This window comes from Nycticebus coucang, chromosome 16 (assembly GCF_027406575.1).
Source record: "Nycticebus coucang isolate mNycCou1 chromosome 16, mNycCou1.pri, whole genome shotgun sequence".
Taxonomy (NCBI): Eukaryota; Metazoa; Chordata; class Mammalia; order Primates; family Lorisidae; genus Nycticebus; species Nycticebus coucang.
The window spans coordinates 63,421,708-63,439,142 of NC_069795.1; the positions used below are offsets into that span (position 1 = coordinate 63,421,708).

Sequence of the window (17,435 nt, forward strand, 5' to 3'; positions counted from 1 at the left end):
GTAATAATGAAAAAGATTTACATATTGTGAGAATAACAAAAAATGTGATATACAGACACGAAGTGAGCACATGCTGTTGGAAAAATGGCACCAATTGACTTGCTTGATGGCAGAGTTGTCACAAATCTTCACTTTGTAAAAAACCACCCTATCTGCAAAATGCAATAAAGAGCAATAAAATGAAGTATGCTTATATATATATATATATATTTCTTAAAATCATAGTTTTGTAATGACAGTTCCAATTCAAATTTAACACAGAGTTTTACTTATTTGAATTTGTACTTCTAAATATCTATTTTTTCTTAAGCTGAAAGGCTTAGTTTCTAACATTAATGTAATTGCATATTTTCTGTTGTTATTTAAAATAACAATACAATTGGATAAATAGAATATATATATTTTATCTTACCTTATATTCCACGAAAGAAATTCAGTGTGCTAAGTTTTAAACTCAATTGAAGAACTAAACCAACATAAGTAGACACCTTGTTACCACTTCTATTTGACATAGTACTAGAAGCCCTAGCCAAAGCAATCAGGCAAGAGAGAGAAATAAAGGATGTCAAAGTCAGGAAAGAGGAGGTCAAACTTTCCCTATTAGCTGATGAGATACTATACCTCAAAAACCCTAAAAACTACATCAAAAGATTCTTAAAACTGATAAATTCAGGAAAGTTCCAGGTTACAAAATTAATGTATACAAATTAATAGCATTTCTATATACTAATAACAGTCAAGCTGAGAGTCAAATCAAGAACTCAAAACTATTTACAGTATCTAAAAATAAAATAAAATACCTAGGAATACACATAACCAAGAAGGTGAAAGATCTCTACAGGGAAAACTACAAAACACTGTTGAAAGAAATGACAGATGACAGAAACAAATGGAAAAACATTCCATGCTCACGGATTGGAAGACTCAACATAGTTAAATTTTCTATACTTCTCAAAGTGATTTACAGATTCAACACATTCCTATCAAAGTTTCAATGTCATTTCTCATGGATCTAGAAAAAAATATCATGTGAAACCAAAAAAAAAAAAAAAAAGCCTGAATATCAAAGCAATCTTAAGCAAAAAGAACAATTCTAGAGGCATCTGGAATTTCTTTCTTCAATAAATCCTTGTTCTCAGAGATTTAAAGAATGAACTCATGGACCAGAGATCAGTGGTAAGATAGGATTTATTAGACAGAAAGGAATACAGAAAGCATCAGAGCTTCTGGCAGTGGGAAAGACCTAAGTAGGAAAATCTCTGCATGGGTCCTTTGTCTAGGGGTATGTATAACCTTGAGAATTACATTTGGCCAGGACTTGGTAGGTAGAAAGAACACTTTTTCAAAGTTAATGAGCATGTTAACAAATGGATGGATACAGTCCCTATTGCTCAGGGCAAAATGTCAGGGTGTTCCCTTCATGAAATTACCCATGCCTAGGAAACAGGCATCCCTTGTCCAGCCTTGAATGGGGAACCCTGTATCGACATTACCTGACTTCAAATTATACCATGTGTACAATCTATAGTATCCAAAATAGCAAGGTATTAATATAAAAGTAGACACATAGACCAGTGGAACAGAATACAACAAATTGATGTTTGACAAAGCTAACAAAAACATTCACTGGGTAAAGGATGCCCTAGTCAATAAATGGTGCTGAAAAAACTGGATAACCACAGGTAGAAGAATGAAACTTGATCCCTATCTCTCATATACAAAAATTAACTCACAATGAATTAAAGATTTAAATTTATGACTTGAACCCATAGAAATTCTAGAAGAAAATGTAGGAAAAACTCTTCTAGACATTAGCCTAGGCAAATAATTTATGACTAAGATCCCAAAAGCAAATATAGAAACAACAAAAATAAATAAATGGGATCTAATTAAACTAAAAATTTTCTGCACAACAAAGGAAATAATCAACAGAGTAAATGCCGGGAGCCAAAACATATCACAAAAATGCCCCTTGCTATCTTGATTTTACGAGCAAACTATTCTCAGGAATTCAACCGTAAACAGCAACAGTACTTTCCCCTTGCATATCTCCTCAAAAATGCACCCCCTGCCTTAGGGTCCTTCTCCTAGTAATTTTCCAGAAACTAGCCCCCACCCCGCCCTGTTAGGAATAGCCCTTAGTTACTTCCTCGTTTGTGTGCTCATAAGTCCAGCTGAAAAATAAACTTGGCGGAGCTTGATCAGACTCTTGACTTGCTCTCATTCTTTCGTGTCTCTTGTCCCCTCATTCGACTGACCCCTTTGTTTCCCAGGTCCCCGTTGAATTCCCCGCAGGCCGGGGCAAGTAAATAGACAATCTACATAATAGGAGAAAATATTTGCAAACTATGCATTAGATAAAGGGCTAATATCCAGATTATACAAAGAACTCAGACAAATCAGCAAGAATAAAACCAATAGCCTCACCAAAAAGTCGGTAGAAGACATGAACAGATACTTCTCAAAAGAAGATAGAGAAATGCCAAAAAAATGCAAAAAATGCTCAACATTACTAATTATTAGGAAAATGCACATTAAAACTACAATGAGAATTGCCATTATTTAAAAAATAAAAAAAAAATAGATGGCATGGTTGTAGGGAAAAGGGAATACTTATACACGGTTAACTTGTACAATTAACTCTGGAAGATAACACTTGTACAATTACTATGGAAAGCAGTATGGAGATTTCTCAAAGAACTAAAAATAGACTTATTGCTCAATCTACCAGTCCCACTATTGGGTATCTCTACCCAAAGGAAAAGAAGTCATTTTATCAAAAAGTCACCTGCAACTGAATGTTTATTGAAGGACCATATACAATTGCAAAACAGAATCAACCCAACCCCCCATCACCTGATGAGTAGATAGAGAATATGTGGTATATAAATACCATGGAGTACTACTCAGCCATGAAAAGGAATGAAATAATGTCTTTTTCAGCAACTTGGATGGAGTTAGAGACCACTATCCTAAATAAAGCATCTTTAGAATGGAAAGGTAGATACCAGATATTCTTACTTTTAAGTGGGAGCTTACTGAAGGATATGTGTGGCTATAAAGAGCTATAATGGACATTGTAAACTAAGAAGGGGAGAGAATGGAAGGGGAGTAAGAGATAAATATCAACCTATTGAGTAGGATGTATACTATTCTGGTGAATGGTACACTGAAAGCCCTGATGTCAGTATGATACAATTCATCTAAGTGGCAAAAAACAACAACGACAACAACCACCACAAAAAACAAACAAAAAAACCCTACCACATGCTTGTTTCAGCAGCACATATACTAAAAATTGGAACAACACAGAGAGAATTAGCATGGTCCCTGTACAAGGACGACATGCAAATTCATGAAGCATTTCATTAAAAAAAAAAGTACAAAATGCCAAATATACAAATAAACTCAGTGGAAATAATTACTTTTTCTGTATGACTATGTTATTAATTTTATAAGCAATTGGATTAATTTGCTTCTTTTTTCCCTTTGATTTTAGGGATGACTTTTCTTTTTATTTTTTATGTATGTCTCAATCCATTTGGACTGCTCTAGGAAAATACCTTAGACTGGATAATTTATAAACTACAGAAATTTATTGTTCACAGTTCTGGAGGCTGGGAAGTCCAAGATCAAGGTGCCAGAAAATTTAGTGTCTGGTGAAGGCTTGTTCCTCATAAATGGTGAGTTCTAGCCTTGTCCTCACATGGTGGAAAGGGCTATCTAACAAGCTTCTTCAGCCTTCTAGTCTTGAGGGCTCTGCTGTCATCATTAGTCACCTCTCAAAAGGCCCCAATTCTTAACACCATCATATTGGGGATTATATTTGGGGGAAACATTTAGACCATAGTAATATGTAGTTTTTGAATATGTAAAATAGTTACATGCTGTAGAAGTGACGGATACTTACAGAAGTTTCTCTTTCATCTCAGTTGGCTCCCTCCACAACCCCTTACCTGCTATCTGAAGGTAACCAATTTTAAAAAGTAATTTCTGGTTAATTCTTACAGTGATTCTTATTTCAGATACAGGCAAATTTGTACTTGTAGTCTTATGCCCCTGCACCTCTTCCCACAATAGTAGCATATTTAGTACTTTGCTTTTTCATTTAACAATATCCTCTAGGAATCACTCCACATGAATTCACCGAGCTCTCCTTCACTCTTTTTATGGTTGCCTAGTTCTCTGTGGTGTGGAGGTACAATGGTTTATCAACCATTACACTATTGATGGACATTTGAGTTTTTCTTTTTCTTTTTTTCTAGTACATATAATGCTTCAGTGAATAATTTTGCACATGTATCATTTCATATGTGTACAGTTTTATCTTTTGAGTTCTAGAAGTGGAATTTCTGGGTTAAAGGGTAAACACAGTTGTGATCTTCATAGATATTGACAAATTCTCCTTCAAAGGAGTTGTATTATTTTGTATTCTTAACAATAAATGACAGTGTTTGTTCCCCACAGCCTGACCAATAAAATGTGTTATCAAAATATTGATTTTTGCCAGTTGGTGGAGGGAGTAATGGCATTACAATTTTGAGTTTCATATATCTCTTTATGACTGAGGTTGAGGAACTTCCCATATGTTCAAGGAACATTTGTGTTCCTTTTTCTATGAACTGTCAGTTTAGATATTGCAATATGTCAGTGTTGTTGCTATTTCTCTTCTTAATTTCTAAGAAGTCTTTGTATTAAGGTGATTAATCACTTGGCTATGACATAGGTTCCAAATATTCTTTCCTAATTTGTCATTTGACCTTTGTGATGTCATATTAATGTAAAAGGCTTTTAAAAACACTAATATAATCAAATTCATCACCGAATTTTAATTATTGGTTCTGGATTTTGAGTCACAGTTTAATGACTTTCTCCATTCCCAAGTTTTGAAAGAATTCACCCATGTTTTCTTTTAGTATTTACAGGATTTCATTCAAAAATATATTTGAATAGCTGATTCATTGTAGTAAAGTTTTCTTCATTGGGATTATGCACATTTCTTGTTAAATTTGCTCCTCAGTATTTTGTCTTTTTAGCTGCTATAGTAAAAACAGGGGGGCTTTCTTCCAAAATACTTTGCAAGTGGTTAATGATTGCAAGAAAGGAAGACTATTTGTTAATTTATACTAAGTTTATATTCTGCTAATTTACAGAATTCTTTTATTATTTATGGTATTTTTCCTTTGATTCTTTTGGATTTTCTACTTATATAATCATCTATATGTAGACATAGTTTTATCTCCTTGTGTCTAATTCGTACGTCTCCAAATGTTTCTTCTCTTAATTGAATGGGTAATATTTTCCATAAGGTGTTAAATAGTGATAGCAATAGTGAGTATCTTTGCCTCTTTCTGATTTTAGCAGGAATATCTCTAGTGTTTCAAAAGAGATGTTAGCTTTGGGGCTAATTTGTGTGTGTGTGCATAAAATTATATGATACATTATATTGGTATAATTAATATATTGATTTTTCTTGTATTGAGTTTTAAAAAAAAATCAGTCATGGGGATTGATCTTGTCAGATTCCTTATCAGAATCAAAGGAAGTGATGATATGCTTTAAAAAATATAGGCCTAACATTTAATTAATGAATTTCTCTGTATTGAATTATTCTTACAATCTGGAATAAGCCCTACCTGGTAAATATATATATATATATATATATATTTTTTTTTTACTATATTATTTGAGTTTGTGTAAAAGTATTCTATTTAAAATTATTTTATTACTATTTGGGAGCAAGATTAGGATCTGGTTTTCTATTGTGTGCAATCAATCATTTTTATATCAATTTTAAATTAACTTCATAAAACTAATTAGGAAATTTTACTTTATGTTCTATGTCTGTATATTTTAAGTAACGTTGAAATTATCTGCTCTTTGAAGGTTTGTTACAGTCCCTAGAAATAATCTAGGCCTGGAATTCTTTTCACTGGGGGGAGGGAGAGCTCTTGACACTTGAAGGGCTCTTTGAATGGTAGGTTCACTTGTGCTTCTATCCCATTCTTCCGCCTCCCTGGGGACATCTACCTTGCCTTGGATTACTGCAGGCTTTTGGTACTAGGGAGTAGGAATTAAGCATTCAGGAGTAGAGGGCCTTTCCAAAGGCAGACAGGGCTGCAGGGTGGGTTGATAATATACACGGTTGTTAGAGACAAAGATTTTTTGCTTGATCATACTTTACTCAAGCTCTTGAACCTTCTCCTGGGCTCATCTGTTCCTTGTAAAATTCCGCTAAGTCAGTTTAGCAATAATCCTCTATATTTGATTGCCCTAGATACCTGATATAATAAGAAAACAAAAAGTTTTAGGGCTACCCTCAACTCTATGCAAAAAGGAAAATAAAGGCCTCAGACAAGTGTTAAGAACTAGCCCTGCAGATCACTCATTAAGGAAATTCCTTGTTGACTTTCTGTAAGCAAGGACACACAAACTGTAACTCAGGGTCTGCAGGCTGTGTCTAACTCCTGTAACTAAAGTCTGTTCAAGTCCACACTAATCATGAATTACAAGTTTATCTTCACAGGCAGCAGAACAGAGACAAGACAGGATCAGACATTCTTCCACCCACCCAGGGACACCTACATAGCTGATCCTTCCTTCACTCCCTTTTTCTCTTCTAATATTTACCTGCCTTATGTAATATGTAGATTTTCCCTAGTCTCACAATAATGTAACCACTTTGTCTCACTACCCTCACCCCATGAGTTGAGTCGGATCTCTCTCCCCTACCTTGGTGCCTGTTCCTAACACTATGGTCCTGAATGAAGCCTCCATTACCGTGTTTTAACAAGTGGCAGTGAATACTCTTCCTGATTATACAACAGTATAATCCCACCTAGGATGGAGGAAAAGGGGGGGGAGTGATGCTGTGGGTGGGAAGGCTGTGAAGTGAGGCTGCAGGAGAGGCCTCAACTGAGAAGAGAGGATCGGCTGCTGCTTCCAGAAGATTTTTCTTCTTACTCTGCATTCCAACCTGTCCTGGGAGCCCCTGTTCTATTTTTTCAGCTGGGAAGGCAGAGGAAATCTCCCATAGTCCACCAAATTTCTTGGCAGTCTTTAGGGGAGGAAGGGATCCTCAGGGACTCCTCACCTGAGGGAGAGCGAACAAACAGAAGTCAGCATTTCCCCCACCCCACCTTCTCCTCATTTGTATTTGCATAAAGCCAGTGTCAGCCAACAGGCCCCCAAGGCTCTTAGACTTATTAACAAGCCTCAGATCATAGACATTCCTTTTGTGATCAGTGTTTGATTTTCTGAGGCATCTCTCTCCACAAGTGGCTTTGGAAGCATCACTAACCCACTGCTCAGTTGTCTCCACTGTGAGGGGGCTTTGCTATAGCTGATAGACAGATGGGTGAGGGGTCACGGGACAGGGTCTTTTGGTCCCCCAGCTTCCTTCCTCCCAGGTTCCCTCAGCCCTCTGCAGGTGGAGGACCGGGGGCGTGGTCCTTCCTGCCCCACTCTGCCGTAATGCAGCTTGCCACCAGGAGGCGCTGGTCCACAGGGCTGAGAGCGGGAGTGCTTGGATGAGGCGGCCACCCCGCGCCAGCACAGCGGCAGGGTGTTGCAGGTGGGAGAAGACGGGTGTGAGAGTCCCAGACCTCCCCCACCCCTTCTGAGCGAGAGGAGACTTTGGAGAGGCTGAAGCCTGAAGACGCTGCTGGGAGGTAGTTTCTGCGCTCTGAGAGAACCCTAGGTTGTGCTTCCTGTGTAGAAGTCATGGGCCTTGCGCAGAGTACGGCCACTCTCAGTCCCTCCTCGCTCTTAACGGCCACAGGCAGTCAGGACAGTGTGGGTGCGGGGAGCCGGCTCTGCGCTCCGGTGGGGCGCGCCCAGGTGCAGACAGCGCTGGGGTGTTGTTCCAGCTAGCACTTCCTCCCTCTCTGCAGCACCATGAGCTTCCTCCTGCGCCAGGGCTGACCACATCTGTCTAGCACAGGACCACAAAGGTCAGGGGCCCATCTTAGAACTTCATTTATTTATTTTGTTTATTTATTTTGAGACAAAGTCTCAAGCTGTCACCCTGGGTAGAGTACCATGGCGTCATCATAGCTCACAGCAACCTCCAACTCTTGGGCTCAAGTGATCCTCTTGCCTCAGTTTTTTCTATTTTTAGTAGAGACGGGGGCTTGCTCTTGCATAGGCTGGTCTCCAGCCCATGAACTCAAGCAATCCATCTGCCTCAGCCTCCCAGACTTTTGGGATTACAGGCGTGAGCCACTGCATTGGCTATTTTTATTTTTTATTGTTTGGGATTCATTGAGGGTACAAAGAATTAGGTTACACTGATTGTATCTATTAGGTAAAGGCCCTCTTATAATTGTGTCCTGCCCCCAAGAGATGTGCCATACAACATAACCCCCTGACCCCCATCCTTCCTCCTGTCTCCCTCATTCCCTTGCCTCCCTCCTTGAATTGATTTGAATTTTTCTCTTAGGAAGGTATGTATTAGATCATCTACTGGCTTCATATTAGAATTGAATACATTGAATTCTTGCTTCTTGATTCTTGTGATACTTTACTAAGAAGAATGTGTTCCAACTCAATCTGGGTTAATACAAAAGATGTAAAGTCTCCATCTTTTTTAATAGCTGAAAAGTATTCCATGGTGTACATATACCACAGCTTGGTAATCCATTCCTGAGTTGATGGACATTTAGATTGTTTCCACATCTTGGCAATTGTAAATTGATCTGCAATAAATAGTCTATTCCTTATGATAAAATGGATTTTTGTCTTCTGGATAGATGCCTAGTAATGGGATTGCAGGATAAAATGGGTTGTTTTTATTTTTTGAGACAGAGTCTCATTCTGTTGCCCAGGCTAGAGTGCAGTGAGTGTCATCATAGCTCACTGCAACCCCAAACTCCTGGGCTCAATGGAACCTCCTGCCTCAGTCTCCTGAGTAGTTGGGACTATAGTTATGAGCCACCGAGCCCAGATGAATTTTCTATTTTTTGTATAAAAAAGAATAGAACCCAGCCTGGGGTTTCCTTCAGGCTGGTCTTGAACTCCTGACATCAAGCCTCCCCAAGTGCTAGGATTACAGGCATGAGCCACCACACCTGTGACCAAGAACTTTTTAATAGAATTGTGAGTCAGAACCTAACTGAGCTGTGCACTGGCCCCCCAAAACAGCTGGCTGCTCAGCTCTGGCTGTGGTTAAATGGGTGGCCACCCCAGGACATGTCCCTGTGGAGTCTCTGCAGGAGGCTCACAGAGGGACTCAGGGAAGGGTCCTTGGGGAGACTTTTCATTTGCTTTCGTCCAAGGCAGCCTCAGGGTCTGGTTGGCACAGTGGCCACTTTTCCTGCAGAAACATTGTGTTTTCTTATTCTTACATCAGATGAATGGAATGAAGAGGTTGCATTGAACCCTGCCCTAGGAGTCCAGACTAGGGTTTTATTCTTGGCAAAATATTTTATGTAGATAGTAGAGGAATATTCTCCTCTGATTTTTCCTTTCATTTCCTTAATATTGTTATTGATATGTACTTGATGTATTGAACCCTTCCCTTCCTATGTTTCAGGCACTGTCCTAAGCACATTACCACACAGTTCATGGAATCTTCACAAGCCTATGAGGGAGGTACAGTTATTCCTACATGAAGACGTGGAAACTGAGGCTCAGAGAGGCAGGATGAGTTTCCCAAGGTCATCAAGCCGGAATGACTTTGAGCTCAGGTATTATTCTACAGTTTGTTATCATCAACCTCAAGTGTCTCTGAAAGGAACATTGATCACAATGGACTTGACCACGTTCTTTTTTGGACTAATTGCTTAGAAATGAACAGGAAAATTATTCAACCATTTTTTTTTGACCAACTCTTAAGTTTCTTTGAATGTCTCATCATATAAGACAGTTCCCATGTCTTTGGCTCCACCCACCTCTACCATAGAAACCTCAGTGTCCACCCCTTTCTGTGCTCTTTTGCCATGAGCTGCTCTTGGGTTTCCCACCCTGGCTCCTCTGCCTTAGCAATGATCTTTGGAAATGCTCCTCCAATTCAAACTCAGCACCCTCCCTTGGACACACCTTAGGTATTATCACTCCTTTGGGTGAAGGCATGATAGCTGTTAAAAGGTCATGGAGGTATCTCTTGCTGTGAGCCTTGAAGGACCGGTTGAATTTAGGTAGGCAGAGAGAAGTTGGTAAGGTAAATATAGTCTAAGGGTCTGGACTTAGACTATAAGGGGTATAAGGGCACCCGGGTCATGATGTAGAGTTTGGAATGGGCAGAACTCAGGGAGGGGAGGTAGATAGAGCACTTGGCAAAGTAGAAGGAGGAAGGAGCCTGGACAGTGGGACAAGCTTAGGGTGCTTGGTTGGAATGGAGGGGGCAGGGTGCCAGCCCTTAGGTGGAGTTGCATGTTTTTAGGATATGTACCATAGAACAATGGTGGTGAGAGCCCAGGAGGCCAGTGCATGTGGATACTCCACCTCCGCCCCCCCAGTGGCTTCACCAGAACACAAGCTTTATAAATTCTTTGAGGACAGGGGCTATTCACCCTCCTTATCTTCAGAGCTTGGTGTTGAGTCTGGCACTCAGGGACTTTCAGATAAATTAAGTGGGGAGAGATAGAAGATCAGTCAATAATAGGACCTGGTGATGAGCTAGGAGGTCCAAACAAGTCAACCAACCCCTTTCCAGGAGTGCATCTTTTCTGCATTTCCAACTGTCATGGGTCAGTGTGCACAAGAAAGCTCATTCTGGTCTCTTCTGATTCTCCTGGGTCAGAAAAAGTAAGCCAGAATTCAAAGTCTCGGTATAGATAAACAAGACAAAAGAAATAAGATTCAAGAAGAGAGGACCTCATTCAAGAGAAAGTTGTGGATATGGGGAAGAGGGAGAGGGAGAGGGAAGGATGGGCGGAGGGAGGGTGATTGGTGGGATTACACCTGCGGTGCATCTTACAAGGGTACATGTGAAACTTAGTAAATGTAGAATATAAATGTCTTAACACAGTAACTAAGAAAATGCCAGGAAGGCTATGTTAACCAGTGTGATGAAAATGTGTCAAACGGTCTATAAAACCAGTGTATGGTGCCCCATAATGTACACAGCTATGATTTAATAAAAAAAAAAAAAAAAAAAAGAGAGAAAGCTGCTCTGTTTGGCCAAGCCCTGTGTCCTATCCATATGCAGTCCCCAAAGTCAATGCTTCTTGTCCACATGCTCATTATCTGTCAAGTGAATTTTCTGGCCAGAAGTTCCCATACTTGTCAGTTTCTCTTATTGTTGCATATTCTTCAACAGGATGAAGTCAAAGGAGCAGAGAGAATAGTTCTTCATCAGCAACAGGTCCTTCTGAGTCTTGGGCGTGCCACAAATGCCCTTGCACTTTTGGGTAAAGGCTGATTTTTTAAAAGTACATTAAGACAAAACTTAAAAACAATAGATTGACTTATTAGAATCTAAAGACTAGTGTAGCTCTAACCACATTTTTTTTGTTGTTTATTTTAAAACGTGTTTCCTTTATGACCTTTCTTGTGGCTCACCCTAGAGCAGTTTGTGTACTTGTTGAGAACTTTATGTGTTTTTGACATGGTTTTTGCTGAAGTTGATTTTTCCGAGACCCTCTTTCCTCATATGCTCAGCTTTTTCTTCCTATCTGTAGTCAGCCAGTTTCGGTGGCAGAAGCGGCCACATCTGCTTCCTGTAGGCCCCCTGGCAGAAGCATGCAGTGGTGTCTTCTTCTGATCTGGGCCCAGGGACTGAGCCACGCTGCCCTCACTTCAGGTAAGGCCTGGAATCTCGCAGCACAGAGAGGAGGAGAGAGCTTGGCATAAAGACCAGAGAGCCTGTGTGTGTGTAAGTTCTGAGCGCATGCCACATCTATTAGAGGGAAGGGAATATACTTTTCAGAGTCCTGTGTACCTTCATGAATGGCAGTCTCTGAGAAGGAGCCGGGTCCTGTTTGGGGTGGCAGATGAAGGGGCTGACCCTTGGGGTTGGGGGGCCTGGCTGGCTGGCACAAGAAAGGAAGCAGAAGGCACTAGAAAGAGGGAATTATCACCTTGCTTTTAGAAACTCAATCCTGCTCCATCTTCTTTTCTTTCTTTTGTCCTTGAAGAACTTCCAGAAAAACAATGTAGGTAGTTCTCCATAGATCAAAAATATCTTCTTTATGGACTATAGAGATTCTACCATTAGGGACTGATTTTCATCAAATTTATTTCTTCTATATCAAAAATTTTACACAAATATTTCTGAAGGAGGGGGACATAAGTGCTTCAAATCATAGTATAAATTAGTTTTTATGTCACTTTATGAATCTTCTGAGGGTTAAAAAATGCCCAAGGGTGCAGAAGAAAGGTAAACCTTGCAGAGGGTGGTTTTGTCTGGGAGAAGCAGTTTCTGGGAGAAGTAGTTTCTTGCTCCTTTACCCGGATTTCTTGGCTTTTTTGAAGGCATTCCCAGACATCCCAAATGACCCAGAAGCCAAATGGCCAGGTTTTGTTTCAAAGGATAATGTGCCCAGCACAGAATTAGGCTGCTGGGAGGCACAAAAAGACCCAGAAGAGGTGATGTCAGCTGATAAGGGCTTATGTTCCAAGTGGGGAGACAAAATAAGCCTATGACAATAACAAGGAACTGGTCCTGAAGCGACACAGCAGGAGTATCCTGAGAGTGAGGGGCTGAGTTGTGTAGTAAGCTGGGCACTTAATGAGGTGGTAATTACACCGTGCAGGCCTTGAATGTGAAAGGAAGGGAGAGGGGTGAGAAGGCTGGGCTGGGGTCCCCTAAGAGGGGAGGGAGTGTAGCACTGACCAGTCTTTCTGGGGCAGGGACAGGAGTACAGGTGTGTGGACACAAGGTGGGGCTGGGAGCCTTGAATGACAGGCATGGGGTGTTTAGTGACATGGGGAGAATGTGTGGGAGCAACGGGATTGACTGGAGAAACTATCATTTCAAAACCAGTTCTGGCCTCCAAGCCTCTTAGAATTTTGATGGGAAGGTTGAAGGCCAGCTGCGGATCCAGCGCTCATGTGTACATTTCCTCTTCCCTAGGAACTATGACAGGCACAGTAGTAACAACGGGGAATGTCTCTGTAGAGGAAGGTGGCTTTGTCGTCTTACAATGCCACCTCTCCTCCACCACAGCGGCAGTGACACAGGTCAACTGGGAGCAGCAGGACCAATATCTGGCTGTTTGTCATGCTGAGCTTGGGTGGTATGTTTACCCAGCCTTCAAGGACCGAGTGGCCCCAGGCCCCAGCCTGGGCCTCACCTTCCAGCAGCTCACCGTCAATGACACTGGGGAGTACTTCTGCACCTATCACACCTACCCTGATGGGATCTACAAAGGAAGAATCTTTCTGGAGGTCCGCAGAAGCTCAGGTATTCCTCCTGGAGCGGGGTGGCTGATGAAACACTTCCTCTAGCTTAGAACATTCTGGCCAGAAACACCACGCGGAGCAGGGCTTCTCGGTTCTAGGTGACACTCTGATCACCCGGGAGTTCATAAGTAACACCGATGCTGGGGTCCCCATGAAGACTGATTAAATCAGAAACTCTAGGGGCAGAGCTAGCCTGGGATGTGTTCTAAAAGTATCCCAGGTAATTTCAATGGCAGCCAGGACCGAGAACCACTGTTCTTGCAGAAGAAGCTTGCTTTATCTTACTAGGAAGACTCATTGCTGAGGTCCTGTGCAAAGAGTTCTCATTTATTGGCTTATCAATCATGCAAATTAGAAATCACCACTAAGTTTATAAAAACAAAGCACAGCAAATGCTAAGTGTAAATGTATAATACTTGACATTGTATCATACTTCAGAGTTTCTAAAATGCACTCATATTCATTATCCACCTGCCCATTTAAACCAATTCTCCAATAATCCTGGGAAAGTAGTATTATCATATCTAAGAGGCAGTATAGTACAGGGGTTCAGAGCTCAGATTGGCAGATAGCCTGGGTCCAAATCCTGGTTCTGCTGTTGGCCTCAGAGAAGGGTTCCTCAGCTTCCCTGAGCATCCATTTCCCACCTGCAAAAGGAGGATAGCTGGGGCAGGGGGGAGGGTTAGGATGGAATTACTCACCACGACTAAATGTCCTCAAAACTGCCTGGACCGTAGTCAGTACTGCGTAGATGTTAACTGTTTATAGGATTCCCTTCTGAAAGTTTGTTGGAGGCTGGGGCTTGGGAGTTGCTCAGGGTGGTAGAGCTGATTCTAACCCAGGTGTTCTGTTTCCACTAAACTATCCTCAGAACGTATTACTGCCATCAACTGTGTTGGAAATTAAGTTTTATGAGTTTGCAAAATCTGCATAAAATTGAGAAGATACAAAGTTACCTTAAAGTTTCCTTTCAAATGTTACCTCTTGGCTGGTTCCCACATAGACTAAATGAAATAAGCAGTTAGGAGCCTGGGCTCTGGAATCACACTGCTCAGGGTCTATGACTGTACACGATAAGCTTAATTTAATAATAAGCTTAATTTAACGTAACACATGCTAGTTAATATGCTGTTATTGCTTCAGGTTAGAAGGGGCCTGCAACAATAACAGGGCAGAGGCCTGGATCCCAGCAAGAGTAACCAAATGATTATCTTGATGGTTCTGGCTCCTCATCCCAGCATCATCTGCCCAGTGGCCTATCCTCAGCCTGCAGGACTGGGGATAAGGAGTGATTCAGGTGGAAAACACCTGTGGGCTAGAGGGTCCAGGAACTGCGGCTATGTCTGTGCATGTCCAGGCCAGGACGTTCAGGGACTGAAGCTCATGACAAGCACACTCCTTCCCAAGGCCGCAGTGGCACGGCTATTCCCCATTGAGAAAGTGGGGGAAATGAAGATACGAATTCTTCCCTGTGTCTCATGGACCACGTGGGGAGAGAGAGCAGAAGATGTTCTATGGGGCCTCTGTTCAGCTTCTCCTCAAAGCCTGTGCATTCCCAGCCTTTTTGCCATTGCAGACTCCAGGGATCACCACTGGTCTCTTGCATCTCTCCTCTTGTTTCTCCTGTGGTCAGGTGCTTACCTGGGTTACCAGCTGTCCATTAATCACTTGCATTAACTTCAACCCTGACTTCTTTTTTTTTTTTTTTTTTTTTTTTTTTTTTTTTTTTGTAGAGACAGAGTCTCACTTTATGGCCCTCGGTAGAGTGCCGTGGCCTCACCCAGCTCACAGCAACCTCCAACTCCTGGGCCTAAGCAATTCTCTTGCCTCAGCCTCCCGAGTAGCTGGGACTACAGGCGCCCGCCACAATGCCCGGCTATTTTTTGGTTGCAGTTTGGCCGGGGCCGGGTTTGAACCCGCCACCCTCGGTATATGGGGCCGGCACCTTACCGACTGAGCCACAGGCGCCGCCCAACCCTGACTTCTTTAATCTGGACCTTAGTGCACGTTCCTATCCCAACACTAACTACCGTAGGACTCCTGTAAATTGACCACCCAAGGGTCTGTAATAAACTGATCAGCTTACGGAGATGTTCAACATAAGAATTTGGACTACTGTACTGATAAGTACATATGGTGCCTGCCTAGTCTATGAAAATGAGGTCAACTTAAGGAGAGGGTCAATGTAGGGAGGTGGTCAACTATGGAGGTTCTACTGTATAATATAATAGTTAAGCTATTTCTAACCTTAATGCTAAAATTGAAATTAAGCCTAAAGCTAGCTAGGCACAGATGTAAGTCCGAACCTTCTCCACCCTCCATGTAGAGATGTCACCATGCTTCTCTGGGGCAGCTTCTGTTTCAAAGACCTTGAAGTCTTTGTTCTGTGATTGTAACTGTGAATGGAAGAATTGGTGCTTTTATTTCAATGCAAAAATTTCGAATGAAGTTGATATTTCTAATATCCCATATCCCTCTCTAGTCCTAATTGTATCTCTAAATTATCCTTAAACCTAATCAACCTCATCATCATAATCTTCCCTACACCTCATCGTGTTCTTAACTCCATCTGTCTTTATTTAGCCTCAACCTATAAGAGACCCAGGCCTCAACCCCAGCCTGGATCTGTGCCCCACTCTGACCATGTCTCCTTTTCTGGGCTTCTGGACAGGCCCCTGCAGCCCCTTTGACCCCTTGCACTATGTTTTCCATGACTGTTTTGCCTCCCACCTGCCCTCTTTCCTCCTAAGCTGACTTCACAGCTGTGGCCTAGCAGGGGCTGTCCTGGCTTATGGTGACCTCAGGGCAGGAGGAGCACCTTCTGTGGACTCTGGATTTTGTAGGCCCTGCCCCTGTCTTAAGGGACTGGATTTCTTAAAACCACCTTTCCAGCATTCTTAGCCTTAGAGAGAAGTGGGGCCGGACTTCTGCTACACCCTTCTCCTTTCCAGAATTCCTCGAACACCTGGGTCATGCCTGAGCTCCTGGGCAGGAGGGAGGGATGGAGTGAAGCAGCTGGAAACCCTTCCACCCAGCGCAGCACACATCGGGCAGTCAAATCATTTTTGTCACACTCTCCTTGGATTAACCATCACTCATTTCTTTAAACCCCCCTCCTGCCCCTTCCTGCTTACATTTACATTGTATGACAATGAGGTGGACTTGTTCATGCTTTCACTCATGCCACAAATATTTATCGAGCACCTGTCATGCATTGGGTGCTGAGAAAACAGCAAAGGATAAGGCTTCACAGCCTCACTGGAAATAAGTGTTATGGGCTTAAGGTTAAAGGTTATTTGCTTTTTTCTTTTTGTAATTCTATATTAATTTTAATTTTTAATTAAACATTTTTATTGGTATAATTATATGTATAAAATTTAGTAAAAGAAAATATTTACTTTCTGGTTTTCTTCCTGGATGGTGGTGTTTCATTTCATGATTACCGAAAATGATTTTGTGGTGTGGAGGAAAAGAGTATTAAAAATAACCCATTCTTGTGTCAAATACACAAGGTATGCCACTGCTGGAGACCTCGGATATCATGATGGGCCAGGCAGTGGCTCTGCTGTCTGAAGAGCTGGGCTTACAGACTCTTGCAGTCCTGTGGTTGGGAAAAGGGGCTGGCCAATTTCCATGTCTGTGGTGTGAGCTGAGGCTTCCTTAGGGGAAGGCAGCTTTGCGTCTGGCCTCTGCCACTTATGTCTGTTTTGTCGTCTTTCTAGTGATTGAACACAGCCCCAGGATCCAGATTCTGTTGCTTGGAGCCTTGGCCATAGTGCTGATGGTCACCTGCATAGCAGTCATCGGGGTGGTGGCCTTGGCTAGAAAGGTAATAGCTCTGGCTGTACATCTCAGTCACAGCGACCCCACCCTTTCCTCCCCAGTCCTTTCAGGTACTGACAGAGAGTAGAGTTTCTGTCAAGAGAGAGACCCAGATATGATCTTCTCCATAGCTCATCTATACAGGATGAGAAATAAACACTCTAAAAATTTGGAGGTAAAGTCTGCATGGCAAGATCAGGAGGTGATAAATCCTCTGTTACTTTAGCTTACGAGGACATGTGGCTGAAAGAGTAATGTATGGGGAATTG

The 17,435-nt window shown here is 41.8% G+C and overlaps 1 protein-coding gene and 1 non-coding gene across 3 annotated transcripts in view; both read left to right on the forward strand.

The window, feature by feature from the left end:
* Positions 1 to 3,267: 3,267 nt before the first annotated feature.
* Positions 3,268 to 3,375, forward strand: LOC128568241 (U6 spliceosomal RNA). The gene has a single exon (XR_008375062.1). It is a non-coding gene; the product is annotated as a U6 spliceosomal RNA (small nuclear RNA).
* Positions 3,376 to 11,630: 8,255 nt separating this feature from the next.
* The window catches only part of TIGIT (T cell immunoreceptor with Ig and ITIM domains), a 39,257-nt gene continuing 33,452 nt past the window's right edge, over positions 11,631 to 17,435 (forward strand). For both annotated transcript variants that reach the window (XM_053565357.1, XM_053565358.1), the window contains exons 1-3: positions 11,631 to 11,743; positions 13,016 to 13,345; positions 17,067 to 17,173. In XM_053565357.1, coding sequence (XP_053421332.1) covers positions 11,683 to 11,743; positions 13,016 to 13,345; positions 17,067 to 17,173 — 498 coding nt within the window. In that variant the 5' untranslated portion in view covers positions 11,631 to 11,682. The remainder of the gene's footprint in view (positions 11,744 to 13,015; positions 13,346 to 17,066; positions 17,174 to 17,435) is intronic.